The sequence below is a fragment of the Heloderma suspectum genome, chromosome 6 (assembly GCF_057233095.1).
Source record: "Heloderma suspectum isolate Gila_16-S chromosome 6, 16-S_ref, whole genome shotgun sequence".
NCBI lineage: Eukaryota > Metazoa > Chordata > Lepidosauria > Squamata > Helodermatidae > Heloderma > Heloderma suspectum.
The window spans coordinates 61,862,226-61,880,833 of record NC_139463.1 but is presented as its reverse complement, the minus strand read 5'-3'; the positions used below and the strand labels follow the sequence as shown (position 1 = coordinate 61,880,833).

The window sequence follows — 18,608 nt, the reverse complement described above, 5'->3', positions numbered from 1 at the left end:
AGGTGAGCTGAAGTAGATGAGCAAACATTTCAGACTCTCAGTTGGGTAATCATAGCAGCAACAAATGTCTCCTTCCCACCTGATATTAAATTATGTTGTATCTTCACTCACCTCACAACATAACTCCCATGATTGCAGGATGATATTCAAGCACTACCAGCAAGTCCTGGCCTTGGCGTTTGCCATGAATAAGATCCACAAGGACACAATTCTCCCCCCCAACCACACCCTTGGCTTTCGCATCTGTGACCACAGCAACATCGCAAGATGGATCCAGTTGAACAGCCTGTCTCTGCTCTCCACATGGGGACAAATGTCTCCTAATTATAAATGTGACAAGCAAGATGAGCTGCTCTCCGTTATTGGGGGTCTCAATTCCAAATCTTCAAGGGAGATTGCTTCCTTAATGGGCACCTTCAAGATCCCGCAGGTGAGGGGATTCATTTGGAGAGAGATGTGGGGGATCTGCAGAACTCAGGAACTGTGAGGTGGAGAGGCCAATCTCTGAAACCAGTTTCCCCCATGCAGTGGGTGTGTTGCCTTGATTTTGGATGGGAGGAGTAGGAGGCCTTCTGACTTTGGTTAACCTGCCCCGAGATAGCCTTGGTCATATCCAGGAATCTCAGGGGGCTATTGTTTGACTGTTCCCACTCAGCAATGGGTCTGTTACTTAAGAAAAACTTTGGATTGGGAGTAAAAATGGAGTCTTGCAATACCTTAAAGATTCACAAACAAACCTCCTGCTAAAGGAGGATAAGGAGATTGCAGAGAAGCTGCATGAATTCTTTTCATCTGTCTTCACTGCAGAAGATATAGGACAGATACCTGTGCCTGAACGGATGTTGTCAAGAAAGGAGTCTGAGGAATTGAGAGAAATAGTGGTGACCAGAGATGAAGTTCTCAATCTTATTGATAAATTGAAAGCAAATAAATTCACTGGGCCCAGATGGAATCCATCCTAGAGTTCTCAAAGAATTGAAATATGAAATTGCTCATTTTTTAGCCAAAGTATGCAACATGTCCCTAAGATCAGCATTTGTACCAGAGGACTCGACGATGGCCAATGTAACACCAATTTTTAAAATGGGATCCAGGGGCAATCCGGGAAATCTCAGGCAGTTAGCTAAACGTTTATTCTGGGTAAATTGGTTGAAAGCATTATGAAAGATAAAATTAGCAAGCCTCTAGAAGGATAAGCCCTGCTGGAAAAGAATCAGCATGGCTTCTGCAATGGTAAGTCCTGTCTCAGTAACCTTTTAGAGTTCTTTGAGAGTTTCAATAGACATGTAGACAAGAGTGACCCATTAGACATTGTCTGCATGTACTTCCAAAAAGCTTTTGACAAAGTAGGGATGGGGGAGAATTTCTCCCCAAAACTTTGGGGGGCCAAGTGCCAACGTATTCGGCCCCCCGAAGTAGTTTCAGGGAGAAATTCTCTGCACCCCCCCCGGGATGGAACTTACCTTTCACGAATGTCCCTCCCGGCGGCGGGTCCCGGCAGCGGTTCGGCAGGTCTTCGACAGGGGCAGGGGTGGCAGTCGGTCTTTCGACCTGCTGCCGCCACCGCCATTCCAATAAAAGTAAAAAAAAAAAAACGCCCCCGTGATAGGCTACGTGACGATTAATGTAGCCTATCATGGCTAGATTTGCAAAGTCTTTGCAAAATCTTGCAAAGATTACATAGACTATAGCAAAAATAAGGGCAACGCAAATAGCGTTGCCCTTATTTTCGCCAAAGTCTGCGTAAAGATTTACGTAGACCACAGCGACCAAATAAGGAATGCGAATGGCGGCTCCCTATGGGGGCCGCCATTTGCATATACGCTTTTTTTTTTTTTAAGTCACCTGTGATAGGCTACGTGACGATTAACGTAGCCTATCACGGCTGACTTTGCAAATGTAGCCATGATAGGCTACGTGAATCGTCACATAGCCTATCACGGGGGCGTTTTTTTTTTTAACTTTTGAGTTCGCGGCCGGGCGAGGCGAGGCGCCTCCTCCCCGGCCTGAATTTCAGCCGGGCGAGGCGGGAAGCCTCCCCCCCGGCCTGAATTTCGGCCGGGCGAGGAGGGAAGCCTCCCCCCCCCGGCCTGAACTTCGGGGGGAGCAGCGAAGCGCCGCCCCCCCACCGCGAAGCAAGCTGCGAGACCAGGTAAGTGACTTTTGTGCACCCCTATGACAAAGTCCCTCATCAAAGACTCCTGAGCAAACTTAGTGGTCATGGAAGAAGAGGGCGGCTCTTCTTATGGATCAGTAACTCGTTTAATAACAGGAAGCAAAGAACAGGAGTAAATGGTGAATTCTGCCAATGGAGGGATGTAAATAGTGGGGTCCCACAAGGTTCTGTACTGGGACCAATGCTCTTCGACATGTTCATAAATGGTCTGGAATGAGTAGTGTGCAGTGCAGTGTCCATCCCTGCTGATGACAGCAAATTATTTAGGGTGGTTAAAACAAAGGGATTGTGAGGAGCTCAAAAAGGGTCTCTCCAAACTGGGAGAATGGGCATCCAAACGGCAAATGAGGTTCAATGTAGGCAAATGCAAAGTGATGCACACAGGGATAAAAAATCCCAACTTCAAATATAACCTTATGGGATCTGAGCTGGTGGTGACTGAACATGGAAACGGTTTTGGGGTTGTGGTGGTCAGCTTGATGAAAATGTCAACCCAGTGTGTGGCCGCTGTAAAAAAGGCAAACTCCATTTTTGGCATATTTGGACAAGGAACTGAGAATAAAACTGCCAATAAAGGATATTGTAGAGCTGGGGAAAGTGCAGAAAAGGGCAACTAAGATGATCAAGGGGCTGGAGCATCTCCCCCTGTCCCCCATGAGGGAAGGATACAACATCTGAGATTGTTTAGCTTGGAAAAAAAGGAGAGTAAGGGGAGACATGACAGTGGTGTACAAAATTATGCATGGTGTGGAGAACATGGAGAGGGAGCTATTTTTCTGCCTCTCTCAAAATATTAGAACCTGGGGTCATCCCATGAAGCTGGTTGGTTGGAGACTCATGACAGAGAAAAGGAAGACCTTTTCGCAGAGTGTATAGTGAAACTATGGAATTCGCTACCACAACATGTAGTGATGGCCACCAACTTGGATGGCTTTAAAAGGGGGTTAGATGAATTCCTGGAGGAAAAGGCTCTCAATGGCTCATAGTCCTGATGGCTATGTGCTACGTCCAGAACCAGAGGCAGTATGCCTAAGTAGACCTGTTGCTGGGAAACATGGACAGGACGGTGCTGTTGCACTTCTGTCCTCCTGGAGGCTTCCCAGTTGACAGCTAGTTGGCCACTGTGGGAAAGGAATGGTGGGCTTGTTGGACCCTTGGTGTGATGCAGCATGGCTCTTCTTCTGTACGTGTCTTCTTGAACAAGGTGATACAAGACTCCTTCTTGATTTTGCTGCAGTCAGTTAATGCATTTCATTAATTCCTCCAGTGATTGTGAGAACCTGAACCCACAACAATATTAAATTTGTCAGTGATTTATGCTTTGGGACACATTTCCATATAAAAGAGCTTCTGTTTCAGCCCCACATCTTGGGATGAAAACGAAAAGTGTTCCGAGTAGAGGAACATATGAGGTTTCTGATTAAGACCCACTACCATTATGTCTCATTTTCCATTTTGTGTGTCCTAATGGATTTTGACACACAATGGAACTGTTTGACCAAACTATCATATTTGGGTAGGGACCCTAAATCCCCACCACACTTACAAAGAGACCTATTGCTTCAGTATAGCGACATGGGCCTCTTCAGGACAATGGCTAGAAACTGTGCCAAGGTTACCTCCAGGGCAGCCCTGACTTTTGGGTTGATATCCACAGTGTGTGTGGGGGGGAACCTTAAAGAGAGCTAAATTTCATATTAGATGTCCATGTTTCAAGTGGATGTCTTCCTTCTGGAGAGCACTTCATGCATCTGAAGCTGGCTGTAGCAGTCCATGGAAGATTATGCCATTAAAAATGTGTCAGTCTTTAAAGGAGCACAAAATTCACTGCACTAGACTCACAAGAAAATCCTTCTTTCAGCTCGGTTATGGTTTGGCTGACCCTGTTCAGGGAGTAAAAACAGAATTTCCTTCCTTCTTCCGGATTGATACTAACGAAGTTGCTCAATATGTGGGCCTTGTCCAGCTGCTCCTGCATTTCCATTGGAACTGGATTGGGCTGGTTGCCTTGACTCAGGAGACAGGTGAAAATTTCATCCAGACACTGACACCAATGCTCAAGCAGAAGGACATCTGTGTGGCCTTCACTGACATGTTCGACCCAACAAACCCTCTCCTTGTACAACAAGCATATCTTGGATCTATTCCTAGTGCTTGGTTTGAACCCCAAGTGATTATTGTCTATGGGGACACCAGCGTTGTACTCATATTAAAAGCGTTCTTGGCTTTTCATGAAGAAAAGACCAGGATCCCATTTAGGAAGGTTTGGATCATGACAGCCCATTGGGAAACTTCTGCGGAAGGGCAAAATTTATACAAGGCCAAAGATTTCCATGGTGCTTTGCACTTCAGAGTCCACAGGAAGGATGTGCCAGAATTCACACATTTTCTCTGGGCCTTAAATCCACACCAACCACAAGGAGATGTATTTCTCCAACAATGGTGGAGACTCACATTTAACTGTGACTTTCTGAAATCAGGAGAAATTTCTCCGTGGGGATGGAGGAACTGCACTGGGGAGGAGAAGGTACAGGACCTGCAGAGCCATATCCTTGCAATGCCCATGTCCAGTTACAGCTACAGTATCTACAATGCTGTCTATTCCATTGCACACACGTTACATGCTGTGTCCTCATCTGGATCCAAACATGCATTGAGAGGGGGAGGCAAGAGGCTGCTGAATCTTCAGCCCTGGCAGGTAACGTCCTCGTTGAGAGTTGGCAATCTTATAATAAGTTCCTTGGTGGTTTCTCGGTGGTCTGATCCTGGAAGCAAAGGTTGAGCCTAGGAGAAGGGTTTTTTGTCCAATCTAAAGGTCCCAATAAAGACATTCCCCATAGATATTCTTTCATTGCCATCATGTCCCTTAAAGAACACTAGGAAGTGAATAAAAAGCAGTGGAGACCAATGGTGCTTCTGTGATAATCATGTATTTAAAACTGTGGCTACTGAGGAGGATGAATCAAGCAAGCTGTCACCCCAAATACACAGTATTCTTCTCCCCACCCCTCATGTCCAGGACCCAAAAACAGGCAACTTCGCTGCCCCCCCTCCCCATGTTCATTGTTGCCAGGCAGCATCAGGACACCTCAGGTATTGTTCGCCTTGATGGCACCACCCTACTACTTCTGGTACACACACAAAGATAGGAACATGGCTTGTAGGAAGTAAAAGGACACCAAAGAAAACTGGTCAAACCACTGGGCAGGCATATTTGAGCAATTGCCCAATGAAGCCATCTAAATGCACCTTCAGTGTTCATCAGAACAATGGAGTAAAGACAAGAAGAAGTCTCTAACTTGATGGCAGTCACAGAATGTCAGAAGACACCAGAACTCACTCACAATTACCCTGTTTATAATTCTCTCTTCCATTTCAGATTCTTGCCTCTTTGAGGAATGTCCGGTTTAACAACAGTGCTGGAGATGAAGTCTCTTTCTTTAAAAAGGGAGAGAGATACGATATTGTGAATGTGATTTTCTTCCCAAATGAATCTTTAGCTCACACCAAAGTTGGACAGGTGGATCCGGAAGCTCCGCCTGACCAAGACTTCACCATTCACACTGATGCAATCATGTGGGCTACAGAGGTGGGTTTGAAGTGAATGTCAAGAGGGCCATAAAGAATGCTGCAGTTCTATGGCTTGAGAATGGATGGCACCATTCTAGATGAGAACAAAGACCTATTGAGTGCAGAAAGGGGTCCTTGTCCAGTGAGAAAGAACCATCTTTGCATGCAAATTCCCAGTTTGAGTCCTTGGCATCTCTAGGTATGGCTGCAAAAAGGCCCCAGTCTTAAAGCTTGGAGAGCGACTTCCACTCAGTGCAGACAAGAGTGGGTGAGGTATAGGGATGTACAAATCCGTTACCTTGTGGTCCATGGGGGGGGTGTGCCGGGGGGGGGAAGCGATCCGTTCCTCCCCCACTGGAATTCTTGTCAGCTGCCCCACTCTGCATTGACCCCAGGGAGCCGCTGGCCAGCTCCAAAACAAAAGCAGGGACTTTGGAGCTGGGACGCAAACATACCGTTTGTGTCCCTGTTTTTTCACACAATAGGCTACGTAAGATGTACATAGCCTATCACGTCAAATAGCAGGGACGCAAGTAGTGTAGTGGACCCCTCACTGGGGTCTGTGGAGGATTTCCCCAGCATCCCTAGAGAGGCAGAGAAAGGGTCTGATGCAGTAGGAGGCAGCTTCATGTTTTTGCATCTGTATGAGCATGTATATCTCCATCAGCTTCCATTACGATGATTCTAAGGAACCTGCAGAAATCCAGAAAAGATTCAGACTTTCTCAACTGGTGATCCTATCCACTGTGTATTGGGAATCTCTGTTGAGTAACTCTGTCTTATTTTGGTGCAACATCCCTTGCATGTAAAACCTCAACTATTTCTGTCTCCCCTTTTAGGTGCCTCCGGCTGCGAGGTGTGTGGAACGGTGCTCTCCAGGGCACCAGAGAAAAGTTCCAGAGGGGAAGCCAGTTTGCTGCTACAGATGTGATTGTTGCCCAGAAGGGACAATTTCTAACCAGACAGGTATCTCAAGAATTGAGAGCCTTGATCAATTGCAGACCATACCAGGGTTAGCATGGGAAGATCATGCGCAATGAGAAGACACAGCCATTTAACCTATGAACAGTTTCTCCATAAAAACCATTGGGGATTGCATAACTCGGTGGTTTACTCTTTTGCAGACTATTCACAATTTCCTGAAGTCACCTTCTATTTAAATAATAAAGAATAATAATATCCTTAAATACCTGCCTTGGCTCACCTTTCTATGCATAGTGTTTTCAACAGCATGTTTCCAATCTTGGTTTTTTGGGCACTAGACATGAAGCTGAGCGGTGATTAGTTGTTGAAGCAATGGGAGCATGATACTCCAATGTCAAGGAAACTGCTGTTTAATCTATATGGATTCCTGTCAGCTATTTCCCAGCCTCTGCACCAACACATGTCCTCTGAAGAAAGTGCGTCATCTGAAGCAAATGCCGTATTTGTTTTTACTTATTAATTAATTAATTAATTAATTAATTAATATATTTGCCCATTTGGAAGGCACTGCACATGAAAGGCTGTGGTGATGTTCTTACCCTTAACAGTTTTCAATTTCTAGTTACACACTTCAGGTTTTTCTTCTTGCAGAATATGGAACATGGGTCTGCTAGTGTGGGCTATCCTACACAGGTGAAAATGAGTGTTTTATTCCCCTCCTGACTCTGCTCTTATGCAATATGTTGTTGAAACGGAAAGAGAAAATATGAAAAGGGAAGCTGGACGCTTATATGGATAGTAAGCTAGGGAACTGACATTTCCGTCTCCTTCTTTGTGGCCTGCACTGTCTGTACAAAAAGAACATCTATGTCATGTTTGAGATACTTTTGCTCATTCCAGATGCAGATCACTGTGACCCATGCCCAGAAGATCAATATCCAAACAGCAACCAGGACCACTGTTTCCCCAAGAAGACCCACTTCCTTTCCTATCAGGAGACACTGGGGTTCATTTTAGCTTCTCTGGCTCTTTTCCTCTCTCTGATTACATCTGTAGTGTTGGCCACCTTCATTCTACACCGTGACATGCCCATCGTCAAAGCCAACAACCGAGACCTCACCTATGTCCTCCTCCTTTCTCTCCTGCTCTGTTTCTTCTGCTGCTTTCTGTTCATCGGTCGCCCCACAAAGGTCATGTGTCTTCTACGTCAAACTGCTTTTGGCACCATTTTCTCCGTTGCCATTTCTTCTGTGCTTGCAAAAACTGTCACAGTGGTTCTGGCCTTCATGGCCACCAAGCCAGGAAACATGGCCAGAAGATTCTTGGGGAGACAACTACCAAACTCCATTGTCTTGGCCTGTCCCCTCATCCAAGCTATTATCTGTGCTTATTGGCTGGTGACCTCCCCCCCATTCCCAATCTTGGACTTTCATTCCCTGGCTGGAGAAATCATCGTCGAATGTAATGAAGGGTCTGCCACTATGTTTTACAGTGTCCTGGGTTACATGGGTTTTCTGGCTGTCATCAGCTTCATGGTGGCTTTCCTAGCCAGAAAACTGCCTGACGCCTTCAACGAAGCCAAGTTTATCACCTTCAGCATGCTGGTGTTTTGCAGTGTTTGGGTCTCCTTTGTGCCCACCTACCTGAGCACTAAGGGGAAGTCCATGGTGGCTGTGGAGGTCTTCTCCATCTTGGCCTCTGGGGCTGGTCTCCTGGCTTGCATCTTCCTCCCCAAAAGCTACATTATAGTCTTGAGGCCCAGTCTCAACTGTAAAGATCATGTAATCAGGAGAAGGATTACATCTTCTATCACTTTGTCTATCACTTTGTGTCTATCACTTTGAAACATGCCCCGCTACTCTAGTTTCCTGTCAAGTACTCATGTAAGAAGGCCAATAAAATTGTTAAATGTGCTGACTTATTCCTTAAGCTACAGGATCCTTTCGACACTTGGCTTTTGCTCTTTCCCAGTCTACTGGAAGTGGATTTAAGGTTGTCTGTATGGCATTATATTGCTCCTAGATATCTTTCAACCATATAATTTTTTTAAAAATGACGCCATCACACTATCAGGAATTCGTGTTACATATCATGCATTATAGGTACAACAGAGAGTTGCAGTATGGTTCAGGGTTAGGCTCACTTCTGAGATACTCTAAATTGTATGGATCTCACTTCCCCTACAAGGAGAACATTCTTCTCTCCTCCATGCCATTCTCAGTTCTCCTCACTGGATTGGTCTTTGGGAGGATATCATTTCATTTTATTGGCCACTGTTGAGGCATTTGAAACTTGAGTTCCTTCAAAGAGGAAACATGGTGGGATATAAATAAAAATATAAAAATGAATAAAATACATTGTTCTCATGTTTCAGTACTTCTCCAAGCCTGTTTCCTTCCATAGTGCTCATACTTCTCCCTTGTTTCTCAGAAGCCCCATTGTGGCTTGGTTGTCGTTGGCACTTGCCCCCTGAGCTCACTTTTAGACGGAGCTATACTAGCAGCAAGAACGCATTATGTTCAGTCATGAAGAATGTCACTGACATCCATATATGCAGAGCTGGAATGTAAAATGTATGAATATGTTTGAGGCAGGCTGGTAAAAATAATTTTATTCTGAGCTTTTAGATACTGATTATTCGTTTTTCTTGTGTTTTCAGTTTTTACTCATTATTGATATTGATAATTGTCTTAACATTTTAGAAACTTTGTTTTCCACGCTAGTTGTATCATTTTACATTTCTAGCTTGACAGATAACTTGTCTTATTTTTAAATGAGAAAATCTAAACGAATCAGTCATCCTGGAGATCATGATGTCTTTCCCACCTCCAATCAGAGTAAGATTGTACATTCTTTTTCACCACTGGAGAATAAGCTTCGAACTAGGGATGTACAAAAATCACTTACCTGTTCGCGGATTATGTTTATGGTGGGGGGGAGGCGTTCTGTCCCTCCCCCTGAAATCCTGGATGGGGGGGGAGGCGCTCCGTACCTCCCCCCCGGAATCCTCCACGGTCGGCTGTGCTCTGCGGCAGCTCCGAGGAGCAGCCAGCCAGGCCCAGCCAGCCCACAGCCCACCGCAGCCAGATTTCCGGCTGCAGAGGGCTCTGTGGAAAAAAAAAATCTGTGGAAGCAAATGGCGGCGGCTACGGCTGCCGCCATTTGCGTTCTTTATTTTTGACGTCTTAATCTACATAAATATTTACGTAGACTAAGATGGCAAAAATAAGGGGAACACAAATAGCGTAGTGGCCGTAGCCTCCGCCATTTGCATACGCTTTTTTTTTTTTACCCAGATGTTTTAGGCTACATAAAAACTTACATAGCCTATCACGTGTGTGTAAAAAGCCCCCAAAATCCTGCAAATGGCGGCAGCGGCAGCGGGTCGGAAGACCCGCTGCCACAGCTGCCGCCGCTGAAGCCGCCTCCATAGCCGCCACTGCCCGGAAGATCCGCAACAGGTAAGTCTCATCCCGGGGGGATCCACGGGGGGTGGAGGGGTGGCAGGCCATTCCACCACTGATTTCAGGGGGCCAAATGCACTGGCATTCGGCCTCCCCGAGATCCGTGGCGGAATTCTCTGCCATCCCTACTTCGAATGTTAGTTGTTCATCAAGATCTGCCTTCTACTAGGCACTCTCCAAGCCCTTCAGTTGACATTCAAGACCAGGAGACCTTTCAGTCCTCCAAGGAGCTAGTTAATTTGAAGATGTCAACTGGTTTTGCTCCAAACCCCCCCTCAGCCCTCTGCTTTGTTGCTACCAAAGCAACCAAGCCCTGAAGACTGGCAGGCCTTTAGATATTTAAATTTAAATGAATTTTGTTCTCCTGAAACAACTGCTATCCATCTATGTAGCACAGCATTAATGAAGGCTGAAGTGGATTTAGTCACTCAGGATCAGGGAGATAACTCCTTGTCAGTAGGTCCTAACAGTAGGCAGATACAAGCAGCAATTAACATACTGCCCCCCCCAAGAGAATATATATTTTAAAAGGAAGATCCATTGTATGGGATCAAATGGGGCACTTGCCTCCTCTAGTGATAGATTAGAGTTGATGTCTCCAACATAAGGCTGTGCTGTAAATGATTTACAATCTGTGTTTTTTTATTGGATGACAATGCATTGTGAATTGGCAAATTAATCTCTTTTTGAGGAGCTTTCTCTCAGGGATTGTGAAGGATTGCTGGTTTCACCCCAACAACCCAGCATGGTAGACCAGGTCCAACACGGCCACCAGATTCCCCTAAATTAACCCAGGTTCTCCCTTCCCGGCCAATAGGCACTGTAGTCAGCACTGAAGTTATTCAGGACACACCACACCAACTGGAAGTTGGGTAAAAATGTTTTTGGGGGAAGGAACAAAGAGGTAGGGAGAGGGAGAGGTGGTCAGTTGTCCAAGAAATTACAAGCAAGGTACAAAACTCTAAGCGAAACCAGAAACGCCAAACACCAAGGCACACATTTCAAGAGCAAAACAGTAAAGCTAGATGGGCTATCCAACACTAGGGATGGGAGAGAATTTCTCCCTGAAACTTTGGGGGGCCAAGCGCCAACGCATTCGGTCCTCCGAAGGTTGTTCGGGGAGAACTTCTCCGCCCCCCCGCCCACCGCCCCCCCCCGGATGGGACTTACCTTTCATGAATGTCCCTCCCGGCGACGGGTCCCAGCGGCGGTTCGGCAGATCTTCGTCAGGGGCGGGGGCGGCAGCCGGTCTTTCGACCAGCTGCCGCCGCCGCCATTACAAGCATTACAAGCAAAGTAAATTACAACTTTGCCATTACAAGCAAAGTAAAAAAAACAAAATGAAAACGCCCCTGTGATAGGCTACATAACGATTAACGTAGCCTATCACGGCTAGATTTGCAAATAGCGTTGCCCTTATTTTCGCCGTAGTCTACGTAAATCTTTACGTAGACTACAGGGACCAAATAAGGAATGCGAATGGCGGCTCCCTATGGGGGCCGCCATTTGCGTACGCGCTTTTTTTTTTTTCAAAGTCACTCGTGATAGGCTACGTGACGATTAACGTAACCTATCATGGCTGATTTTGGAGATCTAGCCGTGATAGGCTACGTTAATCATTACGTAGCCTATCACAGGGGCGTTTTTTTTTTCTTTTGAAGTTCGCGGCCGGGGAGACGGGGCACTTCTCCCCGGCCTGAATTTCGGCCAGGCGAGGAGGGAAGCCTCCCCCCCCCGGCCTGAACTTCGGGGGGAGCAGCGAAGCACCTCCCCCCCACCGCAAAGCAAGCTGCGAGACCAGGTAAGTGACTTTCGTGCACCCCTATCCAACACATATGAAAGTATGGGCCTCCAAGGATCGCCATTGATCAGCAGCTAGGGATGTTAGAGAATTCCGCCATGGATCTCGGTGAGGCCGAATGCCAGTACATTCGGCCCCCTGAAATCCATGGCAGAATGAAGCCTCCGCAGCCCCCAATCCACAAAAGGCGTGCGGGACGTTGCTCCCACCCCAAGAAAGGCGCGCAAAATGGAGCACTTACCTGCTGCCGTCTGCGCTGACTTGCGAATGGTGACCACCCTGCAGCCGCCATTCGTTTCTTCATCAAAGCTGTGATAGGCTACGTAAATACTTATGTAGCCTATCACGGCTAATGCAGGGACGGCTTTTGCGTCCCTGCGGAGGCCGTGTTTAGGGATGTATGAAAGTCACTTACCATTTCGCAGAATTTTTCATGGTGGGGGAGAGGTGCTCCGTCCCTCCCCCCGGAATCCTGCCCGGTTAGCTCCACTCTGCGGGGATTCCGTGGAGCCGCCGGCTGGCTCCGCCCACAGCCGGACATCCGGCCACTGGGCAGCATGGACGCAAATGGCGGCGACCGTAGCTGCCACGATTTGCATCCCCTGTATTTCACCTTGATAGGCTACGTAAATATTAACGTAGCCTATCACGGCAAAGTAAAAAAAACACCGTGTATGCAAAGGGCGGCGGCTATGGCGGCCACCATTTGCATTCCCCTTTTTCACCGTTCTAGCTTACATAAATAAATACGTAATATTTACATATTACGAAGAAAAAAAAGGGAACGCCAATAGCGTAGTGGGCTTACTATGTAGTGGGCATAGTAATGGCTTACGTAAATATTTACGTAGGATAGTACAGCAAAAAAATAGGGAACGCAAATGGCGGCCACCATAGCTGTTGCCATTTGCATACATGGTGTTGTGGGGGTTTTTACTTGGCTTGCCGTGATAGGCTCCATAAATACTTACGTAGCCTATCACGGCAAACACCAGGATGCAAATGGCGGCCGCGGCAGCCGGCTGAAAGACCAGCCACAGCTGCCGGAGCTGCCACTGTCCAGAACATCCGCCCCAGGTAAGCTTCGTCCCGGGGGGAATCTGCGGGGGCGCGGGGGGTGGCAAGCCGTTCCGCCATGGATTTCAGGGGGCTGAATGCTAGTGCATTTGGCCTCACTGAAATCCATGGCAGAATTCTCCGCCATCCCTAGCTGTGATAGGCTACGTAAGAATTTACGTAGCCTATCACGGCAAGCAAAACAACAACAACAACAACCACGTACGCAAATGGCGGCAGCTACGGCGGCCGCCATTTGCATTCCCTTTTTTTTGCCATCTTAGCCTATGTAAATATTTACGTATGCTATTATGGTGGAAATAAGAGGACTGCAAATAGCATAGTGGGCGCTATTTGCATTCCCTTTTTTTCACCGTAACAGCTTACGTAAATATTTACGTACGCTAAAACAGTGAAAAATAGGGAACGCAAATGGCGGCTTCCGCAGCTGCTGCCATTTGCGTACGCGGTTTGTTTGTTTTTTGCTTGCCATGATAGGCTACATAAATTCTTACGTAGCCTATTAGGGCAGCCTGGCTGGACGCAAATTGCGGCTGCTACGGCGGCTGCCATTTGTGTCCGAAGCAGCCTGTCCGTGGCTGGAACTCTGGCTGCGGACAGCCCTGGCCGGCTGCTCTGTGGAGCTGCTGCGGAGCGGATCAAGCTGGACAGGATTCCGGGTGGAGGGATGAAGCGCCTCCCCTCCCCATTGAGAATTCTGGGGGGAGGGACAGAGTGCCTCCCCCCCACACCATGAAGCAGATCCGCGAAATGGTGAGTTTCATACATCCCTACCAGCAGCACACCCGAGTACCGTCAGGGACAAGGAGAGACACCCGCCCCTTCTCTAGCCCCCCTTTATCGCCCAGCCCTAGCAATCCAAGGCAAGTTCGAGGCACCCGGTCCAAACCCAGGCCCGGGACACCCCACTCCACCCTACAAAGATGTTGCATCTTCCCACCAGGCACGGCTGTTATCATTTTCTCATCTAGCCGGGCAAATCGTGGCCTTGAGCTGCAGGCTGAGACACAGCTGAAAACAACCAACCTCCAGGGGGCTGCTGCATATGGGACCACCCCAGCAACCCTCATGGCTCCTACTCTATTAACTCATTCTTGACAGGGATCATTGCTGGTATAATTTATAGAGTTGCACGTATTTGTCGAAAGTGTCATTTATTTCAATTCTACGTGTTTGGTCATCGCTTGTAGCCATTTTGGACTTTCTTAGATAGTTTCAAAAGAAACACTTATGTCAGAAATAAAACTTCTGGAAATGAAACACAAAAGAACAAGTGGGGCATAAAATTACTGTCTTCTTTCAGAAAAAGGAATGGAACGTAAAGCCCTTGAAGTAGGTAAGATTTCGACATCACTCCTTTGCCTTCAACAAAAATACTTTGTATTTGGGGATAGAAGCTCTAAATTGCTAGCCTATGAGCTGAAATGCCACAACCTAAGAAATGTTATTTGCTCAATTAAAGACAATCAAAATTCATTGGTTTGTGGAACTATACAGATCAGTAATGAATTTGTGCAATTTTATTCAGAACTGTATTCTAACCCAGATCCTGATGTCACTAAGGGTGCAATCCTATGGCCACTAGACAGCGGCTAGGTGGCCAGGGATATGTTGGCTCCTGGGAACTGACCTCTGAGCCCACACTCCAAGGCAGTGTGGAGTTACAACATCTGGGATTGTTTATCTTTGAAAAGAAGGCAAGTGAGGGGAGAAAGGATAGAGGTGTACACAATGATGCCTGGGGTGGAGAAAGTGGATAGGGTGGCATTTTCTCCATCTCTCATAATACTAGAACCTGGGGTCATCCCATGAAGATGAACAGTGGGAGCCTCAGGAGAGATAAAAGGAAGGACTTCCTCACCCGGTGCATAGTTAAACTGTGGAACTCACTTCCGCATCATGCAGTGATGTCCACCAATTGGCATGGCTTTAAGAGGGGATTGGACACATTCCTGGAGGAGAAGGCTATTACTAGCTAGCAGTCCTGATGCCTGTATGCTGCCTTCAGTATCATAGAGACGATGTGTCTGTATGCCCGTTGTGGGAAACCTGGGCAGGAGGTGCTCTTGCACTCATGTCCTGCCTGTGAGTTTCCCACGAGCATCTGGTTTGCAGCTCTGGGAACAGAATGCTGGATGAGATGGACCCTTAGTCTGATTCAGCAGGACTCTTCTTAGGTTGCTATGACCAAACTATTTTTTTATGGGGAGGGCCAGAAAGCCCCCAATACATTTCTAGTATTTAGACACAAGAGCCCAGTCACTGGAATGCTATGAAATACTTTCAGGTTACATGCATGGTCACCCTGAGTTTTGGGGTGATATCCACACCTGGGGGGAGACTTAACAACATCACAGTGCTTCATTTTATATTTAGATATGTATTTTTAAAATGTCCATCTTTCTTCTGGGTAGCAATTTATGCATCCATGGTCAGCTTTAGTAGTCCATGGAAGCTCATGCCATTAAAACTGTGCTAGATGCCAAAACATTCTGCTACAACAGACTCATAGCAAATTCCTTCCTTCAGCTCGGTTATGGCTTTTTGGACCCTGCTCAGGGAGGGGAAGGGCCATTCCCTGCCTTCTATTGGCCTGATTCCAGTGAAATTCCTCAGTATGTGGGCTTAGTCCGGCTGCTCCTGTATTTCCACTGGAACTGGATTGGGCTCCTTGCTCCCGAGGGTGACAGTTCCGAACATTTCATCCAGACACTGACCCCAGTGCTCAAGCAGAATGACATCTGTGTGGCCATCTCTGAAATGTTCAATCCAACAGACAAATTTTATCGGCTTCAGATACAAAGTGGATCTATTCCTAGTTCTTGGTTTGAGCCCCAAGTGATGATTTTCTTTGGGGACTCCAGTGTTATAGCACAATTAACAGTCTTGTTGAGGTATCATGAAAAAAAGACCAGGACCCCATTTAGGAAGGTCTGGATCATGACATCCTACTGGGAAATGGCTGCGGCAGGAGCCCCCTCAGGTGGGGGGTATCTAAAAATCTTCTATGGTGCTTTGCACTTCAAAGTCCACACAACGGATGTGCCAGAATTCAAGCATTTTCTAGGGGCGTTAGATCCACTCCAGCCGCAAGGAGTTGTCCTTCTCCGTTTCTGGTGGGAAAAGCCATTTAACTGTCAGTTTCTGAAATCAGGCCAAACCTCTCCATGAGGAGAGAGAAACTGCACTGGGAAGGAGAAGGCAGAGGACCTGCCACATAACATGTTCGAAATGAGCATGACAAGTCACAGCTACAGGATCTACAATGGTGTTTATTCTGTGGCACACGCGTTACATGCTGTGTCTGGATCCAAACGTGGACTGACGGGCGGAGGCAAGAGGCTCCTGGACATCCAGCCATGGCAGGTAACATCCTCCTTCACCCTGGGCAAGCATATGAAAGCACCTCAGTTGTTTCTCAGTGGTCTGATCCTGGAAGCAAATGGGGGGCCTGGGAGAAGGGCTGCTAGCCTTTCTTATGGTCTGAAGAAGGACATGTCCCCATGAAAATGCTTCCATGGCCATCCTTTCCATTAAAGAGTACTGGAAAGTGAGTCCGGGATAGAGGAGATTCATGGTGCTTCCAGAATAATTTTACAGTTGCAACTATGAACAGTGAGGAGGGAGGAAGGCTGCAAGGCCCCAGCCTGACAAATAGTTCTTATCCGTAAAGTGGCATCGTTCCCCAGCACACCCCTGAGAAGCAAACAGCAGGCAGCTCCCTCCCCATCTATGATCCATCTTGACAGCCAGCTGAAGAACCCCAGATGTTGCTCTCTTTGCTGCCATGAGTAAACCCCTCCACCTCCCACTCGAATATTGGAGGGAGTGTTGTAGCAAGTAGGCACCAGCCAAAAAAGCCCAAACCATTTCACAAGCATAGCCAAGCAGATATGCCAAAATAAGATGCATCATAGGCATTAATTTACTAATGGAGTGCAGGAAAAAAACCAGTCTCCTAACTTAATGGCAGTTACAGAGTGTTAGAAGATGCCAGAACTCATTCACAATTTCCCCCATTTTCTAAGTGTCTCTTGCTTTTCAGATTCTTGCCTCTTTGAGGAGCATCCACTTTAACAACAGTGCTGGAGATGAAATGTCTTTCATTGAAAATGGCAAGAGATGGGATATCTTGAACTGGATCTTCTTCCCAAATGGATCTTTTTATTCTGTGAAAGTTGGGGGAGTGGACTCAGGGGCTCCCCCAGGCCAAGACTTCACCATTCACCCTGAGGCGATTATGTGGGCGACAGAGGTGGGGTTGAAGGGAATTTTCCGGGGTCCCCCTTACACCTCAGTTGGAACATGAACGTGGCATGACAGCGGCACCGAGCTCAGACAGAGCTGCAGGACGAGGTCGCTTTCCCTGTGCAGAGATAGTTATAGAGCTCCGTCTCTCTCTCTGTCTGCACTGAGGGGGAAAGTGGATGGGACGAACTCTCTGATATAATAGGAAAGGGAAGGGATTTGCTGAGTGGAGGCTCCCTGTCCCCTTAGCCTCATCAGGATACAGCTGGAACTGGCATTAGAATTGGTGTCTCCCAGAGGGACCTCTTTTACGATGGTGCTGAGAGATTTGGCCTTCATGTTGGGGATATTGCAACCTCTTCTGCAAGTTAAAGGAAGGGGGCAGTTCAGCATTTAGCTAGTTAAAGCATCGACATAGCTGGCCTTAGGACTCTATAGCCCCCAGTGGCCTCCTGTTTCTTCCTCCCCTACGCCCCCACCTTTCTCCGTTGTTGGGAGTGCACCTGGCTTGCGCTCTCTCCTGCCTGAAACCAGAGCAATTGACTGAACAATCTCTTGTTTTGAAACTGGAAGCTGTGCATTCGTTATATGCAAGATGACGTGTGAGCAAAGCTGTTCTATTTCTTAACTAAAGGAAGAGTATGGCCGCTATACATGTGAATGTAGGACTGGCAAATCCGCGTTCTGCTTTGCCTCTCTCTGCTAAACTGCCTTTCTAATAAGAGGCAGCGATACCACGTATTTCCGATCACCTTGCAATCCCCTCCATCATGCAATGGGAGTCTCTGTTGAGTAGCTGCATTCAGTGCACTTGTTGCCAGGTGGAAATCCTCCACTGTTTGCCTTTTTCATTTCAGGAGGTGCTCGTCGTGAGGTGTGTGGAGCGGTGCTCTCCAGGGCACCGGAGAAGACTTCCAGAGAGGAAGCTGGTTTGCTGCTACAGATGTGACCGTTGTCCAGAAGGGACAATTTCTAACTCCACAGGTACCCCTGACTTTGAGAGCCATATGAAAGCACAGACCATACTGGGCTAAGAGTTAAGTGGGGACAGGGGGAAGGTCATGGATGAGGGGATGTGTGCCATTTGCCTTAGGAATTTTTTTTGTATAAATACCATTTATAAATACCGCCGGGACCTGCCGCCGAGAGGGACATTCGGTCATGGTAAGTCCCATCCCGGGGGGGGGGGGCTGGCGGAGAATTTCCTCACCAATTTCAGGGGGCCGAATGCGTTGGCATTCGGTCTCCCAGAGATTTGGGGAGAAATTCTCCGCCACCCCTAGCTAGCAATGGCTACCAGTCTGGAGGGCTATGTGCTACCTTCAGAACCAGAGGCAGTGAACCTATT

The 18,608-nt window shown here is 47.3% G+C and overlaps 1 protein-coding gene across 1 annotated transcript; it reads left to right on the top strand.

Annotated features, from left to right (window-relative positions):
• The first annotated feature begins 313 nt into the window (after positions 1–313).
• LOC146340988 (vomeronasal type-2 receptor 26-like) lies at positions 314–18,209 on the top strand. The gene is made up of 5 exons (XM_084807302.1): positions 314–430; positions 5,689–5,765; positions 6,586–6,602; positions 7,571–8,440; positions 18,082–18,209. The coding sequence occupies exons 1-5, from the start codon at positions 314–316 to the stop codon at positions 18,207–18,209; spliced, it is 1,209 nt and encodes a 402-aa protein (XP_084663428.1).
• Positions 18,210–18,608: the final 399 nt, after the last annotated feature.